Source organism: Chenopodium album, chromosome 7 (genome assembly GCF_948465745.1).
Source record: "Chenopodium album chromosome 7, dcCheAlbu1.1, whole genome shotgun sequence".
In the NCBI taxonomy this organism is placed as follows: Eukaryota; Viridiplantae; Streptophyta; class Magnoliopsida; order Caryophyllales; family Amaranthaceae; genus Chenopodium; species Chenopodium album.
The window spans coordinates 28,728,450-28,754,318 of record NC_137840.1 but is presented as its reverse complement, the minus strand read 5'-3'; the positions used below and the strand labels follow the sequence as shown (position 1 = coordinate 28,754,318).

Below are 25,869 nucleotides of genomic sequence, written 5' to 3'. Positions count from 1 at the left end.
ATGCACAATTAGTCAAGTAGGCACAGTATGATGCAATGAGTTTGCAACCTAACCATGGCTCTAGTTCTCTAAAGTTCGGGATATGGGTTAGTCAATAGAGGGTCCATGGTTTATTTTCCGGATGCACCGCGCGGAAGCCTAACCGTGAAGGGTTGGCGCGAGTGGATGGGACACCGCGAATTTTGAAAAAATTCGCTTCCATGGTTTGGTGAATTCAACATTCTCGGATGTACCTTTTGTTGCTCAGAGCGTTCAATCATGTAGATGGAGCATGAATTCCCAGAGGGTTATGTCCATATGTAGAACACATATGGGTTTCAGAAAAGTGAGAAAAACTCAATCAGGAAGTAGGATCGAGCGAGCAATGCTAAAAACTGGTCGAAATTAGAACGCATATTTCTGGCTCGGTATTGGAAGTTTGGCGCCAGCAAACAGAGGTTGGTGCTAGCTTTTGTCTTTAGCGCCTGGCGACAGAGCTATCGTTTGGCGCTAAAGTCAAAATACTGGCGCTAATTTCTGTTCGCTGACGCTAATTCCTACATGCCTCACCAGCTTTCTGTGCTCGATAAAATTTTCCAGTTTCGCGCAGTTTTATTTCGATCCTAGTTGTGAAAAATGTTTCTTAAATTTCCTACGTGTAAAAATCCTATGTTTTAACTCATTACGGATGGTCTTTCCAATGAGATCTTTTTTATGCATATGACAATAATGTTAATCAAAATTACGCACATGAAATACTTAGAAATGTTACGAGTCTTATCCACTCATTCTAAATCATTGCCGAAATAAATTTCAGGAATTAAAATAGAAATCCTCCCCAGTGGAGTCGCCAAAAACTGTTGGGAATATTTCAATCATTAACCCTAGCTCGAACCCCACTGTGACCATACACTAAAGTACAGTGGCGTCCAAAGGGAAAGAAGATAGAGCAAAAGAGTCGCCAACAAGTTTTTTAGGAACTTGTAAACCGTTCACGAGGTGAAGGTTACACCCCTTAACGATCCAAGAGATCGTCAACTCCATAAGGTCTTGAACCAAATAAGGTTCAAGGATGAAGATACAAATCCAACCTAAAAGAGATTGAATCTGCCCTAATAATAGGCCTCTACTTTATTCTGATCGTATTCATGTGCGCTTTCTAACTAACATGCAATCAATAAGATTAACCCCAAACCTGTTTATCTATGTTGGTTGAATATTAATGCACAAATAAGTCTATTATTGGCGATCACTTAAATTATAATCATATTAATCCTAACAAGATTATTAATTATCTTATTAAGCGTGATTACAAGTACAAATTCTCTTTAAACATGCATAAAAGGCGTGATCAAGCAATAAAAATAAATATAATCAAGCAACATAATAATAATCACAATAATAATAATAATCATGACAATTATAAAAATAATCATGTTAATAATAAAGCATAATAATAGCAAGATCCTAGGCATGATACTAACAAGATTAATTACAAACCCTAGCATTTCACTAAACATCAAAGCTTTAACCCTGGCATGATACTAACAATCATGAATATTAGGAAAGAAAATAAAAGGCATCATACTTTTAATCATACTTGATATTAAAGTTACCCTAGACATGATACTAGGAAGATCAAAACGCCCTAACATAACAACCTAAGCATGATTTCTACATAATAACATCAATAAAAACCATTAAAGTACTTACTTGGATGTCTCGTACCTCTTTCTAATAACAAAATACACACGTTAGTAACTTCAAGGAAAATAATAAAATTAAACAATTAAATTAAATAATTGAAATAAAGATTTGGGACCAGACCCTAAGAAATTAAAACCTTTCACGTCTAGGGCGAAGGCAACTTCGAACAATGTTAGGTGTTTCTAGATCTAATGAATGCGGAATTTTTATATTTGAGAAAAGGCTAGTTTAGAAAAGAGAGAGAGAGTAATCAAGAAAATCTTGATGAGAGTTGGTGAATCAAAACGGGGTTTTTAGGAAGCTATTTATAGAGAAAATCAGCCAAAAAGATAAAACATCAAGAACAGAGTTCTGACGCGAAAAACCAAATTAGCGCCAAACGCTGACCTTTAGCGCCAAGCGCCAAGCGTAGCGTCAGGCGCTACATCTGGCGTTTGGCGCTGACTAAGAAATCGACGCGTTTTCTCAAAATCAAATAGAAATTGCCGTACAGGAGGATAAAATCGTATTTTCCTCAAAAACGTTCTTTTATACTGATAAAAACTCTAAAAAGTCAATTTATCAATGCTAATTGAATCAGGAATGAAAAGAACCTTCTAGAAGAATCTAGAAGACTAAAACCATTCCTAATTGCATTAGGAATGATAAATCCATATTAGGCCCTCCTCTAGATCATTGAGCCGCATTTAAGGCTCAAACCAGGCCCAGTTCAGTAATTTGGCCATAACTTCCTCAATATTCATCGGAATTGGGCTTATAATATATTGTTAGAAAGCTCTTTTCAAGCCCTATCCAACTACACTACTACTGGACCCATATCATGGACCAACTGAACTGGATTGGCTGTTTTCTTGAAATAGGTTTTCAAAAACAGAAAGAAGAGAAAAGAAATTAAAACTTTCCGCAACACTAAACTTTCCACACTTTCACCTCATTCGATTATGATTCGACGTGAAAGGTACTCATCACTGGATTTGATTTTGGGGAGACACAAATGGGTGTCTACACTGGTTCACTCACCGTTTTGGTTTTATATCCAATTACCTTCTTTTTATCAATAGGATTATTTAGATCTTCATTTAACTCAAAATTAGAACATGATCCCATATCAATGCTTTGCCTTGCTGGTTGTTTCAAGGCTTTTTTACTTTCATATTTTTTATTTAGTTTCTTTAGTAGAACTAATATTTCTTCTTCATCCTCCTCTGGCTTTTCATCACCTTGTTTTTTCATTCTTATTGTTGTTGAATTTTGTCTACTTAGACTTGGTGTTCTAAGACTCAAATTTCTCTATATTTTAGGTTTTATATTCATTCCAATATGAAGTAATTTTGATTCATCAATTAACATCTTACTTGATTTATTACTAACTGCAGGGTTCATAAAGAATTCTTCCCAAGTTTTTTCAATTTCAATTTCATTAGGATTTACCTTTATAGGTGTAATTTTCTTCTTAAGACCTCCTCCTTGCTCATAATTCTGAGCATCGACTATTTGTTTCTTAAAAGATGAGTCTATAGTGTTTACCAACTTATATACCACCTTGCATCTTAATTGTATGGGTCGTGTTCCTTTATGCATTTTCACTCCTTCTATTAATAGCTTGATAGCTAAGAACTTTGACGCAAAGGAATCCTCTAAGCTTACATAATATCTAGGTTCACATATATAGCTTAGCGTCCCTTGACTTAAGTTACATGTGATACCACTAATTATTTGATCATAAAATTCTTTATGTCTTATATCACAAATGAAACTCAAGCATTTAACATCCTTGCCAAAATCTTGCAAAGGGGTTATGTATACTTGTATTGCGCCAATACAAATATAGCTATAATTTCCTTTTTCTTTATGTTTTTTAATACTTTTCCAGTTAATGATATTAATTTCGGCTACCTTTTGTTCACAATCTTCGATTACTATGCTTCCTTCCATTTCTTCACATACATATTTAGTTCTAGGTTTAAAGAAAGAAGTTTTAAATATTTTATCTTTAGTAATTTGGGAAAAATTCTAGCTTTCTTTGTTTACTTGATCTAGGTCATTATCTTCAAATGAATATTCACCTCTTTTTCGTTGAACTATTTTCATTTTGCTTTTATCTTCCTCATTGTCATCTGATTCTGAATTTCTAATTCTTCTCCTTCCATCATGTTATTTATTTCTTCATAATTTTCATCTTCAAACTCATCACTAACTTCAGGTTCTTCATTATACTCGTTTTCTTCTTCTATGATCTCTACTATTCCTTTATTGTTACTTAAAGCCAATTCTAAAGCCTCGTCTTCTGGTATTTCTATGTAATCCAACTTCCTAAGGCTTCCATCAGTTTATGATTAGCTTTCTTACATTCATTAGCATAATGTCCTAGTTCTCCACAAGACTAACACTTGCATGTTTTCTTTTTCTTAGGACAATATGTTGCCTTTCTAAAAAACCTACTTGACTTTCTATATCTATGTTTATAATACTTCTTCTTATAGGTTTGTCCTCTTGATCGGTCAAATTTATTTTTCTTATAGTTCCTTCTTTTATTATAATTTTTTCTTTCACATCCATAATTATTTGGGAAATCCCAACAAGTGAGAAATTGTCTCTTCATTTGTTGAGTTCCTGCAACCTCTCTACATTTCTTTTCAATCTATTTTCTAAGGAAAGCAATTCTGTTACTTAGGACATCCCTAGCTAAAAATCTCTCTCTCCATTCTTGATATTTTTTACTAATTTCTTCGTTAAGAGGACTGGGTAATTTGTCATAGAACATTCCAAGATTTGTTTCATTTTCACCAATTTTATAATAGTATGTTTCAAATTCCATAATGTTATCATCAACATATTTCATATTATAGATGGACAAATTACTTAACTTCCTTTGATATTCCATTCGTTTTTCATTAGGATCTGCTCTAGGATCAATGAATTCTATCTCAATGTATTGACATAATTGTCTGAACATTCTAGTAGGTGATTCACTAGCTCTTAATGCAGTTTTGACTTCTTCCTCTATTCCATCGTACCAGTCTTCTACACAGCCATAAATACTATGTTCGATATAGTTTAAGAAATTTTCTGAAGTCCAGTCTGCGTTTAAATTAAGTACACTACTCATACTCTTCTTCCATTGATCTAAAACATCTTTTCTATCTCTTACACCTTCTAATTTTAACTTATAATCAGTTTTACTCATAACCTTGACACTAAACCGGGTAGTCTTCCCTAGTATGTATCTTGGTCTTGTGCAACTTCCTTCCCCTTGATACCTAGGTCTTTGGATGATATTGTTTACGTTAATGTTTTCATTAATAATTTCCTCTCCAACACCATTATTATCTGTTTCGGGGATTTTTGTCCCTTGGGAGAGTTACAAAACTGAGACTGGATTCAACAAAGGACGTCTGTACCTGCAAAGCAAACGGACCGCCGGATGGTCGGTGGTCCGCCTCCGAAGATTAAGTTAGTAAGCGTTCGGTAATAAAATGTGCGGAAATAAAGTTATCTGCTCGGATTCCAAGCTCAGGTAAAGTGTTGTATGTTCCTTGAAAACGACAGCTCTGTAATAAGTGACGTGTTGTCTCGTATTGCATGTATATTCTCTGTCTTGTCATAAATGTAAGAATGTCCCTATTTATAGGGTCCTTTTGGAAAGTGTGCCCTCCCTAGGATCTGGTGACCTAGGGATTAGGGCACGCCGTTTTTTAAGGGCCCCTTGGGATTTGGGCCTTGAAAGCCACCATTCCCAGGGGGCAATATCTGCTCAACACATGTCACCATCTGGAAGGTCCAAGTAAGTGCCCCTTCCAATGACACGTGTCATGCTCTGATTGGGCCACTTGGCAAGGTATAAAATACCCAAATCATTATCCATTACTCTTTTTCCTAGTTTGTTTTCAATCTTTTGTTGAACAACTTCTATGAGCAGAAAGTCTAGATCATTTAACTTCATTAATCCCATTTGTTGATATAAATCTTCCTCTAAAGTAGCATAATTATTTTCCTTTATTTCATTATCAGAAGCCATCCCTTTGTTAGAAATTAAGTTCATGATTTTGTTAAGCTTATTAGGGTCTTCTTCTTCATCAAATAGGACTTGTAATTCTTTAAGTGTTTTCTCCTGAAGATGAAGGTTCATCTTTAGTCTCTTTTTTCTTTTCTTGGTTACTAGTTGGTCTTTTAGGGAGTGTTACAGTAAACTTTTTATTTTTTATCTAGATTTTGAAAAGGATTTTTATATTTATATGGGACAATTTTCTCTTTATTAGGCGATACTTCTTTTCCAAATTGATGCCTAACTTCGTTTGTTAAAGCAAGTTGAACTTGTTTAACCTGTTCGTTTAGATGACTTACCTTTTTATTAATATCGGTTGTGGTTATTGATATTTTATTCTCGATATTAATACAACAAGCATGTATGTTATCTATTTCTGATCTTAACTCACCTATTTGATCTACTATATGATTAAGGACTGGGCCAAAATTACTAGTATTTTCAGGAATATAATAATAATGCTTAAAATCAGGTTTCTTACACTCAGTAGAAGGTCTAGTATTCTCCAGTTTTACCTAATTATTAAATCAACTTAATTAATCTTTTAACTGTATGGCTCTGATACCAAATCACGTAACTTAACAGTTTCTAATTTATAATAACTGTATTGTCTTTCTTAATAACAGATTTCACTTGTATAATAACTGTAGTCGAACATAATACTTAATTTTTAACACAAATACTTATCCTTTTAATATATAAGTACTACTAAAAAGATCAAAATTACACTTCAAAAACGATATTGAAGAAATATATAACAGTATTTAATTTTATTTTAACAAGCCAGAACTTAAAATAACAGTATTAAAATAGGAAATAACTTTTTTCCAACACTTAGGAAATTTTATTTATTTATTTATTTATTTATTTTTTTCAACGGTCGTATGGACCTTCCTAGTCCCTACCATACCATAAAGAATATTTCACAACATTTCTCATAAAGAGACACACAAGATTGTTACTTTCACAACAGGAGGATCACTATTTTCACTACACAACCCATACCATACCATACCATACTATACCAAAGCACCAAAACAAAATACCCTTTTTTCTCTCTCCTATTCTTCTTCTCCTTGTTCTGTAAGATTTTGGGTGTGGGCAGTAGCAGCGGCAACAACATCAACAGAGGAGAGAGAAAGTAATGCACAACAATTACTAGTAGTAGTGAACACCAAGGAAAGTGCTACTACTTGTAGTTGTTGTCTTTGCAGTTACTCTCATCAACAACTTCAACTACAACTGATTTCTCTTTCCCTCTTTTCCCCTTTTCCCTTTCCCTTTCCTAAGCATTCCTCTTCAATTTGTTGCTGCATCCTTTTCCTGATTGCTCCTCATTCCGTTTGCTTCATTTGGGTCATCTCTAATCAAGCCTAATTTCTTTCCTGCTTCCGAATCAAAGCCTATTTCATCCGGTTGATTGATTAATGATGGAAAGCGGCGGTGGCGGCGGAGGCGGTGGAGGAGGAGAAGAATGTTGTGTTAAAGTAGCTGTTCATATTAGACCATTGATTGGTGATGAAAAGCTTCAAGGATGTAAAGATTGTGTTACTGTTGTTCGTGGCAAACCTCAGGTATGATGCATTTTCTTTCTCTTTATTAGAATTTTAGGTGTTATAATTGTAAATCTAGTTATAGATAATTGATTTGCTTACATTTAATGTTGTTTCAAGTCTGAATTATGGTTGGATTTGTGTGATCTAGATCTTATCAATGGTAGCTGTAATTTCAGTGTATTTTTTTTAATACCTTTTTCTCACTTTTTCTTAGAGTAATCTAAGAATAATTTATTTTCAAGGGGTGTTTTTGTATTTCATTGAATGTTTTTATTTAATCTATAACTAAATTCGGCACTAATAGTCACGTTGATAGTGAAATTTGACCTAGTAATGTGATGGGTAAATCACTAAATCTGGATGGAGAGAGTATTTTTTCGGAATTGTATAATTGAAAGGTCTGATAAATAAAGTATTTATCGTCAAACCCTTCAATTGTATAATTTTTTTGATTTTGGGGTATAATTCTATATTGTGTCTAAAGCATCTTTTTCTTCCTCTTTGGGGTTTAATTTGTAACAAATATATTTCATTGAAGTGCTAATTTCTGTCAGTTGTTAAAAAAGGTAACCATGACTAATTTGTATGCTTGATTGTTGTTTATTGCTTTAATCATGAAGTGTAATGTATGAATTCTAGCATAAGCATAGAAGTTAACATTCTTTGCATGTGTTCCATGAATCATAATTTAACAATTGCTTACATCTGCACGTGTTTGCATGTTTAATGGTATGATTTATTTCCTTATATATCATCCTTCTTTGTATAGCTTCAAAAACTTTAGGTTGTAGCGCAATGTTAGCATAGCGTGTATGTATAGATATACACAAAAGATTAACTCACTGCAATGAGGGCAAAATATGACAACTATTACATCCAGCTTGCTGCATCCTAAGCTAAATAAAGCAGAAAGTAGAATAGTAAAATGCTGGTGAGAAGATCCATACCCGGCGTGTTGCATCCTAAGCGACTCACAGCTTGCATACTCCTATCCTAAATGTTCAGCTGTATCTTATCTAGTCCATAGATTCAAGTAACATAAATCTTGGAGAATTTGTCCCCACCAGTCACCAGCCACTTTTTAGTCTAGTCCATCCTCCAGCCCTTTCGTTGTTGTTAGTCTTTCTTACTTGAATGTTTTGTCAACAAATGCTACTCTTGCGCTGAGTTGCCATCTTTCTTCCCATTAAACTGACTAATGTTTTCCCTTGTGTTTAACTAGTCATCTTTCCATACATTCTACTAACAAATATCTCCCTGTTTGTGCTCCTATTTATTACCATCTGGTTCCACTATGATTAGTCATTTGGATATGTGATTTTATCTCTTTTGTCCCTGTTTCTGTCCTCCTAATGTGATATCTCCATATCAGAGAATAGTCTGCAGCAGTGCAGCTTTGTTATGAACTGTTGTTCAACTAATTTTGTGACCAAGTTGTTAATGACCAAGAAATAGCTTCTTCAATCCATTTAGCAAAGTAAAGTGCTCTAAGACAAAATTTATGATAATCGTTTAGACAGTTACTGCTCTGACGGTCTGACCAAGACCTGCAGCTTACAATATTAAAAATGGGAGGTGTGGTGGATGTATGATTCTTTTTTCCTTTAATACCATTGTTGAAGTTAAGAATATACGACAGCTAAAGATTTTAGAAGTATGTGGAAGATTGCATATGATATGTCTTTCAAATGAAATTGAAATTTACAGTTTTTAGTGCTCAACATTGAATTGCTGAAATCAATTAGTTTACGAGCTTATCAATGTTTGAATGTAACCTATCCAATTTACTCTGACTACAAATCAAAGTTTATGTACCTAATATGATGATAAAATCTATTTTCATCCATGTGTTGGAAAACAGTTTTTTTTGGCACCATCATATTTGAAAGGCAGTCCTATACAATATATGTATATGAAAAGAACAGACTTTTGTATCTAAAGATGTGCCTTGGGCATGCTTATGAAGGATGATGAGACCTAGACAATTTACCACTCTTCCTTTTCACCTTAACTCTTGAACGAGTAAACCTTCCCCTTTGAAGATGTGAAAAAGGGCCTAGCCTGCCTATGAAAGATGAGGTTGAGGAAGTGAGAATATATCTATGCTCAAATGAGGTTTCATTCCAAAATCTGTTGGTATTGAGCGAAGTAACCCATTGGGCTTAAATATATCATTTTTTCTGTTAGATTTCACATGTTGGCATCTTCAGAGTTCAGAATCTCTGTCAAATACTCAAGTTATAGGCCTCGGACTTAGTTCTTTTAGTATTTATTTTTTCTAATTAAAAATGTTGGAAGTGATTGTTGTTGTTTCTTTTCTTCTTTAATTTTTCTTTTTTTTAATATTTTTAGGTGCAAATCGGGACACATTCCTTTACATTTGATCATGTCTATGGGAGTTCCGCTTCTCCATCTTCCTCTATGTTTGAAGAATGTGCTGCTCCACTTGTTGATGGTTTATTCCAGGGATACAATGCAACAGTCCTTGCCTATGGTCAAGTAAGCTTTGCTTCAATTTGTGGTATTGCTATACATGACAGTGGTATCAATTTTCCTATTTCTATACAAAATAAGTGAATTTTCCATCACGTTGCAGACAGGGTCAGGGAAAACCTACACCATGGGTACAGCATTTCGCGAAGGTGGACATACAGGAATAATCCCTCAAGTTATGAATGCATTATATAGCAAAATTGAAAAGTTGAAAAATGAAACTGAATTCCAGTTGCACGTTTCTTTCATCGAGGTGGGCCCTTTTCTTAGAATCTCTTTTTTCTTTCATGGACATTTAGGTACTTCTATTTAAACTAAATAAACTATTATGATCTGTATAGCTACCTGTTTATAGATCTGTATTGGAACTTTCATGATGCTAACTCCTGATACATCTGATTTGGTAGAGTTTCTCATGACTTATTTCCGTCAGATATATGTTTGTTCTGATTAAATGTCTGAAGCTATTATATTGTTTTGATTTCGTTATTCTAACCCACAATAGGTGAGCTTTATTGACTAGACTTGGTAATTTCTGCAGATTCATAAAGAGGAAGTGCGAGATTTACTGGATTCCTCCCTATCAACAAAATCAGAAACTGCTAATGCCGGGAAAGTAAATGTACCCGGAAAACCACCAATACAGATTCGTGAATCATCTAATGGTGTTATTACTCTAGCGGGATCTACAGAAGTAGAGGTCAGGTCTTTGAAGGAAATGGCAGCATGCCTTGAACAAGGATCACTTTGCCGGGCTACCGGGAGTACAAACATGAACAACCAATCTAGGTGAGGTTGTCGAAGTAACCTTTATATCTTCATGAGTTATTTATTTATTTTTATTTATTTACTAGGTTAATTCCCGTGCCATGCACGGTCATAATTAAATTTTACAATAAATAAATATGGTGTTAATTCAACAATAATTTATCCAAAAAAATTATTTGTAACAAAATAACTTAATTTAAATGTAAAGATTATTGAATTGGATTGTATAAAAAAAATATAGTAATAGAAACTTAGAAGATTTAACGTTTGTATAAGAAAATTAAATTATTAGCTTAGGTAATTAGGTTAGTACCCATATACGAACTCATATACATTTGTCCTTAAATTTTTGACACACTTTGATCGGCATAATATGAAAATTTATTTGAGTTCATTTTACTTTAGGATAATTAGTATTCCGGAATCAACTTTTTAAATATATTTTAGTTTGCGGATAATTAGAACAATTAGATTTAATTTTCCAATATATGTTATGTACGAAGTACGTATACTATAACAAAATTATATTGTTCTTATAAACGTTATGTATAGTTTTAAGATTAATACTCCGTAAAAAGTATGCTACCAAAATGATTTTCTTTAAAATTGATATTGATAATATTATAATAATCTTGGAAAACAATATATTCCAATACCTTATATTTTTAATTGAGTAATATTGGATTAAATATGTTGTCAAAATAGAAATGACTATTATTATAGGTTATAAAATATATAGATGTCATTAAAATATGGCAAAAAAATTAAAAAGGAAAGGAAAAAAAAAGGCGGGAAAATTTTTAACCAGGAAATGACAAGTGTCATTCCTGGTTTCGCCTTTAGTATAAGTTATTGATTTATTTATTTTTATATTTATTTATTTATTTATTTATTTATTTATTTATTTTATTCAAGTCAATCATACACCACATGATTTTCTTCTCATTATTAAGAAAGATAGGTTCATTATGGAGTATACAAAATTCTATTATGGATTAATCATAAAATGTGGTTATAAACAAACAGAAAGATACTGTATTGAAATCTAGTTACTTATTGTACCATAATATATCAATGATCTTTGTGGATTGACTTCATGCTGTATGGAGAAGCCTCATGGGACTATATTGTTGTTTCTGGGATGATTGAAAGAATTACTGATAAGCTGAATTGTTGAATGTTGGGAGAATTATTCATTTTCAGATTGCAATTCATCAAAGGTGTCACTAAGTTCACTTCTGCTTCTTGTTTATGGCGAAGTAGTAGCATCAAGGGCCTAATGCAAACACCAACTGTCCACTTTTCCTGTTAACTGATTATTTTGTGCTGTTGTCTGTATTCATTGCTAAAGTAATGTTTGTCATGGTTGGCTTTGGTGTATATTTTTATATTATTTAATTTGGGGTTAGGTATAATTAATAATGAATAATTTTATAATGGGTTTTTATTAATTTTTAGAATTCGCCTAAATGATTAGCATGGAGAAGAGAACACTTGGACTCTTAGTTGAATAAAGTACTATTGGTTATTCTGAAAATGATCGTGATGCCAGCTGCTAAAGGGATAATAACTGCAATAGAAGTTGCTTGTGAAGTAAGAGGGCTGATTTTAGGAGGAGCAGCAGAATAACACAGTACATTATGCCCCCCTATGCAGAGATCATTGACATAAAAAAACACATACATCAAATTCATCATTCGACGGATACAATGCTGTCAGTGGTGATAGGCAGGCAAAGTTTAGGTGAGTTTTTGATTATTTGAGTGACTAGCTAGACAATTTTTGGAGAGAGGGAAGAGTGGTGTTTCTAAAACCTGTAATCGGAAAAGTCAAATCATTACCTCTCGACCATTGTGCCAGTTTAAACTAGAGGAAAGTCAGTACGGACTACTAGTTCTAACTTGTTCAAATCGGAAAAGTCAAATCTGATACCGTTGGCTAGGTGCAAAGTAGCTCTGGTGTCTAAGTACTATTCCTAACAAGTTAAAAAAAGTTCCAATAAATTCAGATAGGTTACAATAAGTACAATATACAGCTACATTGAGTTCCATCTTCCAATAAGTTCAGACAATTTGGTTGTATAGAATACATGTTAAAGCTTGGCTGTAGGGGCATATGTAATGACTAATGAGTCTTCAGTAGTTGAAAAAGAACAAGAAGGCTTAAAAAAAATTGTGGCGGTGAGCTTGTAGGTAGCAGTGGCTTGTGACTTGTGAAGGCTGGAGTGGCAGCAGCATTTGGTGGCAGTGCCGACAACTTGGATGCTGTGGAAAATGAAAGGCATAAAAAGTGGAGAAAGAGGAGAAAAACTAGGTCAAAAGCATTTGTTCTCATTAGATTGCTTTTAAGTACCACGAGTTTAAGTTACTCAAGATTCTGGATTTACATTCTAATTATGTGCATGAAATAATATTTATATGCTTCATCTATCTGGAATACAAGGTGTTTATCTATGTGCAAAAAAGTTGACCATATTAATTTCACATTTTATAACACAATTTTGTTTGTAGTCGTTCACATGCTATCTTCACCATAACGCTAGAGCAAATGCGCAAGCTAAGTCACACTGATCCTGAAGATGCCAATGTCAATGAAAGCATGAACGAAGAATACCTATCAGCTAAATTACACTTGGTAGATCTGGCTGGGTCTGAGCGTGCAAAAAGAACAGGTTCAGATGGCATGCGTTTTAAAGAAGGTTAGTTAGCATATTATTCGCTTATTGCTTATTTTTTTTTCCTTTTGTTCATAGCATGAAAAAAAATTACCTAACGCTGCTTTTGAACAGGAGTTCATATTAACAAGGGTCTTCTAGCCCTTGGAAATGTCATCAGCGCGCTTGGTGATGAAAAAAAGAGGAAAGAAGGTGTACATGTACCCTATCGAGACAGTAAACTGACTCGATTATTGCAGGTTTGACATAACTTCAGTCATTAGTAGTTGGGTTTCACTTGGATTATGCTAATATGGGACCTGAGTATTAATTTATAACCTCAATTAATGTAATGAGTGGTTCCATAATCCATGCCTATAATCTTGATAGTAACATTTACTAAATTTGATTTGTTCAAAGTACAAGAAGATTTTATGTTGCTGAAATGCACTTACCAGCTGTGAAACTTTCTTGATCCTAGCTGGAAATTTATTCAGGTTGTTGTTTGTTGAGTGATTATAAGACTATACCTGAGTTAATCAACGGATAAAATTTTTGGTGAATAAACTAATCTGGTGAGCCTTCTCATTTGATGTAGGACATAAAGTCTTCTTGTTATGTGTTGAGGCCAAATTGATTTGGATTGCACTCTATATTGCTCATATTTGAAGTTGGATTTTTCTACTCTTAAGGCTGTCTTAATTATTGTTGCTTGAGCTTAGTAATCTTTTCTGGTGTTTCCATGCCATGGTTTGGAAATCATTGTGTTATAATTATTTTGTGTGGAAGGAATAATATTATTGTTGACATGTGATGATAGGCTGGAAGAAAGTTCTAGTAAACAGCCGAATTTAATGAACATATTGCTACTATATTTTGCAGCATTTATCTAATGTCATGTTATATCTTCAGGATTCTCTTGGTGGCAACAGCAGGACTGTGATGATTGGTAATTATTTGTTTCTCTATATCAATCTTATTATTTGAGAACTTTTGTGACTTTGTAATGTTAAAGTAGCTGCATTTATTATCAAGTCTTTGCTGTGCCCCTGTGCTAATCTTGAACTGCTGCCTACCAATATATGAAGTATGATGGTTTTGTCACATGATAGTTGAAAGCTTATACTTGGAGTATGTTGTATATTATATTATTCATACTAATTTATGTCAACTCTTCAGCTTTAGTTTCACCCATTATCTGTATGGCCTTTCATATTGTGGTTTTTTGTTTTTCGTAATAATTTGGTACCTCCAGACAGTTAGCTCAAGCATCTTAGGGAATTGGAATGTTTTTTGGTCAGTTGGTTGTATATAGTAACCTCAGTACACTGAATTGTCATATTTTTATTGGCTAGATACTTTGCCTGTTGCTGCAATGTATTTCACTAATCACTTATTTGCCATTGCAAGCTGTTCAATATTTGCATGTAACTTTTGTGAAGCATTTTCTTGTTGGAATTCTTGACTTGCTTTTGCCATTTTTCAGCAACCTTTTAGAGAATATTTACTTTTCTAAACTTCCTCCAGAAATTACATTTAGATAATGACTTGTTAGCTGCTTTAAACATTACTCCCTGATGTACAGCATCACCATAAAATTTATGAGCACTTACTTTGCTTTCAATCATATAGATTTTCCCTGCTCCCTTTCTTTTATTCGATATCCTATGATTCCCAATTTATGAGCACTTGCTTTGCTTTCAATCATATAGCTTGCATCAGTCCGGCTGATATTAATGCTGAAGAGACGCTTAACACACTCAAGTATGCAAACCGTGCCCGTAACATTCAAAATAAGCCAGTGGTAAGCTTAAAATGTCCCTTCTACATGACTACAATTTTTTTTCCTTCCCTTCCCCTTTGTTATGCATTGTATTAACTTTTGGCTTTGTGGCCTAATGGAGTACACCTTATCGTTATGTTAAAGTTTTAGTTTTTGCTTGGAATAGATCAATAGAGATCCAATATCCAGTGAGATGATTAAAATGCGGCAACAGCTTGAGTATTTACAAGCAGAACTTTGTGCAAGAGGTGGAGGGGCATCTTCGGATGATGTACAGGTATTGTAATTGTGTAGGTCTTTATGTTTTCTCTGCTTGGCAGCAATACTATTTCCTATCAAATAACACAAATTTGCAGGCCTTGAAAGAGAGGATTTCTTGGCTGGAGTCAACTAATGAAGATCTGCGGCGAGAGCTTAATAAGTACCGCAGTGGATATAATGTTGATGATCAGGGTGATACTATGTGCCAGGTAGGTGACATGGTATTAATTTAGCTCTTCTGGACTCTGAATTCTTTCCATGACATTGGTTCTTAGCATGGAATTCATTAACATATTATTTTCTAGCATTAGTATTTCATTTTCTAAAAGTAGAGGGAATGTTTTCCTTGTATGGCATTGTATTGATAAGCTGGGGCATTATGACTGTCAGAGTGGAGAAATTGGTTCAGTGAAGAATGAGGGGCATAAGAGGCGCCAGAGTATGGATACATCTGATTATGCAATGGGTGAAATTGTTATGGGTATGGTTTCTTCTAGTCTTGAATTCAGAAATTTGGTTGTTGCTTTCAGGGTTTGTATTGCCACAAGAACTGCCCTTTGATATCTAAAGAGCTCGAAAGCTGACAAAATAGGCTGTGCCCTTAGTTTCAAGATTAGTTCATCAATGTGAATTGGGTGGATTACTTTATAGTCTCTAAGCTTTTTCTGAATGAAGATTATTGAGGTTAATGTATGATATACTGTGAAATCTTAACAGGTGATTCCAAGGATATGGACGAAGAATCTGCAAAGGAATGGGAGCATAAGGTTCTTCAGACCACTATGGACAAAGAATTAAGTGAGTTGAATAAACGTCTGCAGCAAAAAGAGGTATGACAATTTTATGATAAATCTATTGTGTTGTACTACATACTGATTGTATTGATCTTATATAACTTTGCATAAATCATAGATGTTGCCTCCAAGATTTAATTTTTGTCATTTATTATGAGCAAGCTCATGTTTTTGGCTGGGAGAGTTTTACATGTCATTCATTTCTCGGAAATCAAAATTGAATTCCATTATTATGTCCTCTGTGCTTATACCCTTGGAATGTATAATACTTGGTTGGACTGTTGTGAAATTGACATAAATTGAGTGCTGTTGTAAGTTTTGTCTCGCATTTCATGATGTATTACATATAAATTATTTGTTCTATGTTATTATACTCTCCAAAAGTCTCCATACTAACCTTTTGTTGTTGAAGGCACCATAATAGCCTTATAACTAATTTTAACTTTCAGAAACACAGAGTTAAGTTTTTAGGTTCCTTTAATTTATTCTGTATTTTTTTAGTGTTGGATCATACATCTTCACATCCCCTCTGGAAGACCTGTTGGATAAATTGTGCTACATTGTGGTCCTATTTTTCCATTCTAACTCAACTTCACCTATTCGCTCTGAATTTCGTCTGCTTTCCTACTTATTCAATTTGGTAAATGCTCCCTATTACCTTTTGTTACGAAATCAAATATCATACTCTAGAAATTCCGTTGAAAAACTCCTGGTTCATGAGAACCAAATTCTCATCCGATCTGCATCGGTCTTTTTCCCATTACTTTGTGGGTTTAATGTCTGTCTCTTGTTGGATTTCTCCGACCTCGTGATAAGCCTTCTTTATGATTTCACAGCATGGGGCACAGCTGCACAAGCTCTTGGCAGGGGTTAGGTTTTTTCCCCCTTTTCCTCATCCCCATATGTCTGTACAAGTGTTGTATTCTTTATTTGCTTTGGTAACAAAGCTTCATAGTCCATCTAGGAAGTGTCATAGTTGATAATTAGGTCTTTGTATATTCTACTTGTTGAAATTTGTTGAGGAGTGCCCAACCATAGGTTGTGGTTTGTGTGGATGGGGAAGGGAGACTAGCAAATTAGGTAACACTAATTTAGAGTACTAAATGAAAAGCGTTGTGGAGATGCAAGGTTTGTAGAACCTAATACTAAAACCTATGAAATCTGATATGGATTACCAAGCTTTATCTCCTCAACTGTGTGATTGCGTATGTGCGGAGTTGGTTCACGGTTATGTAGTTCTTGCTGGAGTAAAGCAGTAACTTCTTCCGACTTATCCAACCGAGCATTAATCTTCTTGAGCTCATCCAACAATGCCGCAAATTCAGCTTGATTCACCATGTTTAAGTTAATGATTAAACACACAAAACCTGTCCAGAAATTGATCGAAAGTACGAGGATCAAAACCCAAGAAAAACACCTCGAAAAATTCTGAAATTTTGAATACTGCTACCCCCATCTGTCTCAAAGACTCGACCAAAAATTCAGCAAAAAGTTCCCAGCCAAGTGGTTGCAGTTTTATTTTTTCCTCAACACTGCCAGATTAGGTCGATTTTTGACCAGTTGCAAAAAACGAACCCAGTTTAATAGATATGCTCCTCGAAAAATTCTCAAATTTTGCAGGTGAAAACTAGACAAAAAAGTAACCAATTTGAAAAAAAGAATCATCTCAAAATCTTTAGAAATGAAGGAGAACAAAGTCGATCAATATGACCTTCAAAACTGAGTTTTTTTGACACAAATTGTCAAACTTGTCCCTCGTCAAACAGCAGCCACACCAATTTGATATGGATTTTAATGATATAACCTTCAATCGCAGTTGAAAGGTTTGGAATTTTGAGTCTCGGTCAAGAAACGCTAAGCATCACAAGCTTTAAACCTAAACTAGGCCAAGAATACACAAGCACAAGCTTACGTAAAACTTTATAAATTTCAAATTGACAAAAACTGATTTTTATTAAGAGCCTAAATGCCATTATATAGGCTACAAATAAGTACTAAGATTTCTAATTACATTTGAAGTCCTAGATAAATCAACTAGCCAAATTCCTAAACACACTTCTAATAAAGATAGAACTATTTAAAAGATAAAATTTCCTAAACTTAATCCTAACTCAAAAACTAATCACAATAAAAGATTAAAATAAGGAAATAATCCTAACCGCTTAAAACAAGAAAAATTCTTTCAAGTGAAAGGTAAAAACTTGTAAGCAAAATCTAAAATAACAATTAAGCTACTAAATATTGAAGGTTCCAAGAGAGGTAAGATTTTTCATTATTATTCCATATCAAAATCAATGTCAAAATGGATATTCTCTGGCTTATTATTATCTTTCTTTCTAACACTCCATGGAATAGTACTTGGAGATATTAAGGATCTAAAACTATGCTATATTGCTATGTATCACTTCAAAGTTCATCTTGTTAAATGCAATTAATTAACTACTTTCTAATTCTTGGAAACACAAAAGCACTTAGTTTTGAAGTTGTCATTATTCATATAACTGTGTTATTATGTATTTAGTTGATCATTTTCTTCAAGCAAATGGTTTAAGTTATTTCTTCTAATCTGATACACCCGTTATATAACTGGTGTAGTGACAGGGTGACAAATTCTGCAACTTACTGAGTAATATTTATCTTCTTTGCAGTCTGAAATGAAGCTTTTTGGAGAAGCAGATACTGAGACTCTTAAGCAGCATTTTGGAAAAAAATTAATGGAACTTGAGGATGAGAAAAGAGCTGTCCAGGTTCAATTTGAATTTTAGACTTTATTTTTTCCTAGTTGAAAAAGAAAGCTAATGCATGGTAACATTTTGTTAACTTGGGTTGTTTGCTATAATTGCAGCAAGAACGAGACCGGCTTTCAGCTGAAATAGAAAACCTTGCTGCTTCTTCTGATGGTCAAACACAGAAATTGCAAGATGTTCATTCTCAGAAATTGAAGGCACTTGAGGCTCAGGTAGAATGGACTGATATACATCAACTCTTCTATGTTATTGCTCACAGATAATGGGAAATGTTTTCTGATTGTTTCTTCAATGTACATCTGCAGATCTTGGATCTTAAAAAGAAACAAGAGAACCAAGTTCAACTGTTGAAACAAAAACAAAAAAGTGAGGAAGCAGCAAAACGTTTGCAAGAAGAAATACAGTTCATAAAGGCGCAGAAGGTTGAATTTTTTGTCACATTCTGTTTGTCCAATCACCAATGATTACTCTCTACTGACTTGCCCTCTAAAACTAGGTTCAATTGCAACATAAAATTAAGCAAGAGGCAGAACAATTTCGATTATGGAAAGCTTCTAGGGAGAAGGAGCTTTTACAGGTATTGTGCACTTTGATCTTTCTTGTTGTGAGCCAGCCTTTTTCCAACCTTCTGCTCCTTTGCCTCGGCCTCCTATTCCTCCTCATCGAGCTTACTTTTTCCTATTTTTCTTTCTTTTCTTTCCAACAGATTGGCTTTAAAATATTACCATTATTTAGTGTTTGAAATATTTTTCTATTGTCTATTCATGGAATTTACTTTTTCAAAGCAGCTACGTAAGGAGGGTAGGAGGAATGAATACGAGAGGCACAAGCTACAAGCTCTAAATCAACGTCAGAAACAGGTAAACTTCTGGCATTTAGTTCATCTGTCGTTCATGCTCATCTAGAATGAAAGATATTTTCATCCTTGATTGTACTGCCATATCTTCATTCATTTATTTCCTAATATATGTATGGGATGTTGGTTGCATGTTTCTAGTTTCCAGGTTAAAATTTGTGTTGTTGTTAATGATATCAATGTCAATGAGTATCTTAATAAGGCCAATCACACTATCTACCCATTTTATGACTGCTGATTCACTTGGAAGTTGTAACCTGTACCACCGACTCTTATAATGAGTCTTGGTGTAGGATTTTCCTGATCTCAACAAAGATTATGATGCTGAGGCATCTGTTCAGTAGACTAAGAAGTGTATCCTGAGTGCAAGTTAATCTATTGAAGCCTGTCTCTCTTCCACCAATTGTACTTTAATTTATTCTTATTTTGTATCAGACTTTGTTTTGTTAATTGTTTGATAGAGTGATGTGTGGATACTGTCCCTCCTAAAAAGTAATGGTATTCATCCATTACTGACAGAATCTATTGCATACATAATTAACAATAGCTATCGAGCTTATAACACTTTAAGTTGTGCGCATGAAATTCGTGAACCTGTTGATGCTTGTGACCACCTTCCAGTAAGATACCATAAGTGCTTTCTCTGACTCTCAGGTTCTCCAAAGAAAAACGGAAGAGGCTGCCATGGCTACCAAGAGACTGAAGGAGTTGCTTGAAGCTCGTAAATCTACAGCACGTGATAGCTCTGGTATCACTTTGTTGACCAATATTTAGTGGCTTTAATGTTTTTTTAATACAGGCTGCCTGGGTTTTCATTAATATTCAAGTGCACTAAATGCAGAAATTTTGTTGAAGTATCCCATGATATTGTGATTTGTTTTATTCCAGTATCTACTATACACATATGTGACTGTAGGGAAACCTGAATATTATAGGGATTAATACACCCCTGTATTAGAAAAGCTCTGAAGTTTCACCCAACATTTCTTCTTTTTTATTTTTTGTTATTATACTAGAGCTCTTTCCATATCTTTGACAGGAAGATACTATATATAGTATTTAATTTTGCTTCATGAATTCTGGTATTCTTATCTGATCTCTGTGATTTTCCAGTTCTTGCTAATGGCAATGGAACAAATGGACAGGTAGTCACCCTTACTCATATCTACTTTCTATATTTTTGAATCTTTCCATCATGATATATATTTCTCTAGAATGTTTTGTTAATGGAGGCTTTTGTATGTTAGATCAACGAGAAAACATTGCAACGCTGGCTTGATCACGAGCTAGAAGTCATGGTAAACGTCCATGAAGTGCGTTATGAGTACGAGAAACAAACTCAAGTGTAAGTATACTGTTTATATTGGTGTTTGCATAAGTTGGCATGCATGAAATGATCCACAATTGTTCTTAATGATTATTTCTACCTTCTCCAGGCGTACTGCACTTGCTGAAGAGCTGTCTGTGTTGAAACAACTAGAAGAGCTTTCTTCAAAGGGATTAAGCACTCCTAAAGGAAAGAATGGTTTCTCAAGGTGCAATTCATGCAAATTTTTATTTAGGAGTCTGCTGTTCCTGTTACCGCAAAAGTGACTGTCTTAGCTATATAGATAGGAGTTTCATTTCTTTTGCAATTTTTCCCAATGCAATTCTTGATTGTGATCATATGTAGGTTATCCTCATTGTCACCAAATGCAAGAATGGCGAGAATTTCATCCCTGGAAAATATGCTGAGCATATCGTCAAATTCACTAGTGGCCATGGCTTCACAACTTTCAGAAGCAGAAGAGAGAGAACGTGGCTTTAGTAGTCGTGGTCGTTGGAATCAGTTGCGCTCAATGGGAGATGCCAAGTGTTTGCTACAATATATGTTCAATTCTCTTGCTGATACAAGGTTCATTTGCTCTGAAAGTTGATCCATCCTTGTATTTCCTATTTCAAACTCAGTTTATTTGTGTCACATCTCACATGTGCAAAATGTACTGGAAATAACTTTAATATGACTCCAGTCAACAGTCATTTCTCCATATTATGTGAATAAACATACGTTATTTGCTCTTATTTATTCTTCTCTGCTTTCTTTCGGTTCCTTTAATTATCCCTCTGATGTCAATAAAGTAAATTTTGCTTCAGATTGGCACTGACATAATCAGATGATTTAAGGTTTTGAAGACTCTTTACAAAGTTTCAGAGACAAAGTAAATAAAAATTAAACCACCATTATTTTCTGGAGTTCCAGTGTTATCTATGAAATTATGCTGTTGACTTTGAAATGATTCTGATGCATATTACAATATCCTTCAATTTTCATGAAGTATCAAAAGTTGGTTTTTGTAGTGATATGCATGAACTTCCTGTTAGTGGTACCAATTTAGTAGATATCTGACTGAAGATTATGTTCTGTGCTGGAACTCGTATTAACTTTGTTTTTATTTTTACAGATGTCATTTATATGACAAGGAAACTGAAATGAAGGAAATGAAGGAGCAGCTGAAAGAACTGGTTGGTCTCTTGAGGCAGAGTGAAACACGGAGAAAAGAGGTGGAGAAGGAGCTCAAATTGAGAGAGCAATCAGCTGCCGTTGCGCTTGCCACATCTGCATCGGTGAGATGAACATGTATTTTTGTTTTTGTAGGATTTTGTGTAAGATGAATATTCAGGCAACCATTTAAAGTTTGTCTGATACTAGAGGTATCTGATAAATCACTCTGTTCTCTGTGAGGAATGCAAAAAGGCCTGAAGAACTTCAGGCCTGGCAAAATATTTGATCCTGACTCCTTTTAAATCATATGAAGTATATTATGAAAACTATCCTGTCTGGAGTAAAGTAAGTTGATTTGAGTAACCCCAATGTTCTAATTAAAAGTTTTCTCTGAATGCATTTTGAAAAATTGTAGGTGGCATACTGTTTAAATATTGTTATTTGGAATGTCAATGCTTTGGATTCTTGAACAATTGTGCAATTATCTTTGCTCTAATCCCTATCGTTTTTGATGATTGTTGAACCCCCCCCCCCCCCCCCCCATTTTAGAATCTATCTCTCTGAAATCTGATTTAATGTTATTGTCACTGAGCAGAATAATTCATCCGGATCACTAAAAAACACACTTGACGACATGAGTGGCCCATTGTCTCCAGTAGCTGCACCTGCTCAAAAGCAGCTGAAATATTCTCCTGGTATTGCTAATGGACAAGTCAGGGAAGCAACATCATATATTGATCCGAAAAAGGTTAATATTCAGTTTCTTAGTTAGTCTTTAAGTGAGAGTTCTCCTATCTGTTCCTTTGATGAAAAAGTATGTTTAACTGTATGCAGATGGTGCCGCTTGGACAGTTGTCAATGAAGAAATTAGCAGTTGCGGGACAGTCTAGTAAGCTATGGAGATGGAAGAGGAGTCATCACCAGTGGATTTTACAGTTCAAATGGAAATGGCAAAAACCATGGAGATTGTCAGAATGGATTAAGCATTGCGATGAAACAATTGTGAAGACAAGGCCTCGGCCTCAGGCGTTGAAAGATATGATTTAACTTTCTTCATGAGGTGCTTTTGTATAATTTGACCTCCACGTACATCCACGCATACGTCAGAGTTAGACTAGCAATACCCTATGTAGGTGAGTGTCTTCTCATCAATTCTGTTACGAAGCATTATGTTAACATGCCTGGAATAGTAAGTACTATGCTTATCATGTTCTTTAAACGTTTTATCACCATTTGCATGACACTTTTATCTATTCTGCTGGTTAGCTATAACATGCCAGTACTGTTAACTGTAAAGTACTAATACTTGTCATGCCATTTGTAACAATCAACAACAATTACATGACACTTATTCATCTAAGCCTTTAAAATGCGTGTGTAATGCAGTCCTCTCCATATATATTGGGGGGGGGGGGGGGGTCTTCGAAATCTTTCCATTAAGCTTTACATTGTCTGTAAGTAATGTCTTATATAGTACTGCTGCACTTATTGTAAGGAGCTACTGAATTAGACCAGAAACCTCGTAATATAATTTTTGGTTAAATTTTTTTTATCAAAGATTATCATAAGGGGTGCTTGGCTAACGATAATCAAGGGAAGAAAGCAAATTGATACACTTATTACCCTGGGTTAATCTTTGGTTGGTATTTCAAGCAATTTCCTTTCTCTTTTTCCTAGTTTAAGGACACTTCAGTTCCAGGTCTTACGCATTATCCATGACCTTGGTGGGATTGGGGAATCAAGAAAAAGAAAAAAATGCTTCCTTTGTTCCCCTAATATTGCAACAATCACTATTTTAGGATGTTTGACAAATATCGCAACATTTCCTTTTTTGCACATGCTTTTTCTTTATCTCATCACATGGGTCTTTGTATTTATTTCCCTCTACCTCTCTCATCTTAAATTCCGTGCATACCCCCCCCCCCCCCCCCCTTTTCCTTGCAATATTAGGGGAACATAGGAAGTGTTTGAAATAAATTTCAACCATCACCCATCTCACCTGCACCCAAGTGGAAGGCTTTCACAGTCTTTTTTGATTGGACTTGGGTATTGGTGTCAAACACTGCTATGTGTATAAGAGTTAAACTTGCTATGCTATGAAACATTTCCATTTTGGTCCAAAATGAAGTGTCCTGCGTCCATATTCGTTTTAGAGTGTTAAATCCAACATGGATATTTGTGGTAAGATGAGGAGCCTGAGTAATATGGGTAGTCACTAGATTCACAACAACCCATTCCAGTTGCTTGCTTTTGTTGATTAAGCCAAGTGATACTTGGATGGAATCGAGATCTGTCAACTCTATTGTTCGAAGCAGAACCACCAGAAAGTAGAAATGATTTTTTTACTCTTGTATTAATTATCAAACAATGTAAAACAGGTATCCCATTGGTTCTCATCTGAACCAATCAAATTAAAAAGTTATTTCCCCTTTCTTTTACTCCAATTCCCTCTCCTTTTGATTTCTTTTGCTTTTCCTCATTTGAATTAAATAGCACCTTGTATTTCTGTAGCCTCATCTTTGATGAATTTGTTTAGTATGGAAGAATTTGGCTTCAAATTGTACTTGGGATGGATTTTTTGACAAGAAGGGAGCTGGTTTAGTTGGGTCAGGTTGAGTCATCTGTGAAGCTGATATGCTCTTTGCAAGTGCATCTGGTAACTGGCTCTTCATTTGGTGTTTATCATAATCTTCATGATCTAGAAGTTTCCTTCACCATTATCGTTACTTTTAGCTGTAAAGAGGCTTCTCCCAGGGTGGGATGATGTATGCAAACCTAACTAACGTGTTATGTTCGCTGCAAACAAATGGAGAATGAGTTTGTGAAAAATGATGTCCAATTTGACTCAAAGCTACGATATTTCTAATGTTCTTGTTTTTTGCATTTGAACTGATGAAATGGTGAAACTGAGTGATCTAACTCTCATATCTTTTAGATACAAGCTGGTTCAACATGTCCTGAATCATAGTGATGGGTGGTTTATGTATAAATAAATTAAATTAGTCTTGTTTTCAGCTGGTTTACAGCTTGCACTGGTTCCAATGTCACCATTATGTCTCATGTCCTTTCTTTTATTCAAGGAAAACTCCATTTTTGTACAATGGCAATTACTGTTAATTGTATGAGTTAAAATCATTTTGACCTGCAATTGTTATAAAAGATGCCCTTCCAGCACCGTGCCACTGTTTATAATTGTCCTTTCTTTTGTTTCAGATTAGAAGAATGCTATATACAGTGGCCCGTTATGTATTTTAATGTATATCATGGAGAAAATTGGTATGCTGGTGAATTGGATGCATTGGTCTTCAATTCTGTAGAAGTGATTTGTTTGGCTCAAGGGAGCATCTTGTAAAGCTGTGATGATGCTACCAGTTGTATGCCAGAGCAGTCAAGGAAGAGCACAGAACTCAGAACTCTGATACTAAGTTGTCTTGTTCCATCTGACAGCTTCTAACGCTCGTTTCTTAAGGTTTTCCTTTGTGAATAAGAAGGATTTCTTTGATAATTGATAGGACATGTAATGGGGATGAAGGGTGGTTTTTATTTCCCTTTATTGTTGTGGTTTTGGTCTTTAGGCAGTCTGTTATAGTCTGCAGTGTGTGTAATCACAGTATTAATTTTGTTAATATATTGAAAAGTTAATCCTTTGTATTAGTGTTTGATTTTTCATGTTTGATGTATGTACCACATTAATGATTGATTATATAAGAAGTGATTGATTACATGGCAGATTTTCTACTTGATG

General features: G+C 34.5%; 1 protein-coding gene across 1 annotated transcript; it reads left to right on the top strand.

Moving 5' to 3' along the window:
- Nucleotides 1-6,720: 6,720 nt before the first annotated feature.
- On the top strand, nucleotides 6,721-25,771 carry LOC145638974 (kinesin-like protein KIN-4A). The gene is made up of 26 exons (XM_081690057.1): nucleotides 6,721-7,305; nucleotides 9,640-9,786; nucleotides 9,884-10,033; nucleotides 10,322-10,569; nucleotides 13,059-13,246; nucleotides 13,337-13,461; nucleotides 14,114-14,150; nucleotides 14,914-15,005; nucleotides 15,151-15,261; nucleotides 15,341-15,454; nucleotides 15,636-15,726; nucleotides 15,963-16,075; nucleotides 18,688-18,786; nucleotides 18,885-18,998; nucleotides 19,092-19,208; nucleotides 19,283-19,363; nucleotides 19,575-19,646; nucleotides 20,297-20,390; nucleotides 20,756-20,787; nucleotides 20,890-20,987; nucleotides 21,079-21,177; nucleotides 21,315-21,536; nucleotides 22,084-22,246; nucleotides 22,720-22,872; nucleotides 22,959-23,257; nucleotides 25,338-25,771. The coding sequence occupies exons 1-25, from the start codon at nucleotides 7,159-7,161 to the stop codon at nucleotides 23,169-23,171; spliced, it is 3,120 nt and encodes a 1,039-aa protein (XP_081546183.1). The 5' UTR covers nucleotides 6,721-7,158; the 3' UTR covers nucleotides 23,172-23,257; nucleotides 25,338-25,771.
- Nucleotides 25,772-25,869: the final 98 nt, after the last annotated feature.

Bases quoted from the DNA above. Each gene is read 5' to 3' on its own strand.
- LOC145638974 (XM_081690057.1), top strand. From the start codon at position 7,159: ATGATGGAAAGCGGCGGTGGCGGCGGAGGCGGTGGAGGAGGAGAAGAA. The intron at 10,570-13,058 runs GTGAGGTTGTCG...TTTTGTTTGTAG, and splicing joins AACATGAACAACCAATCTAG to TCGTTCACATGCTATCTTCA. The intron at 22,247-22,719 runs GTGAGATGAACA...GTCACTGAGCAG, and splicing joins CGCTTGCCACATCTGCATCG to AATAATTCATCCGGATCACT.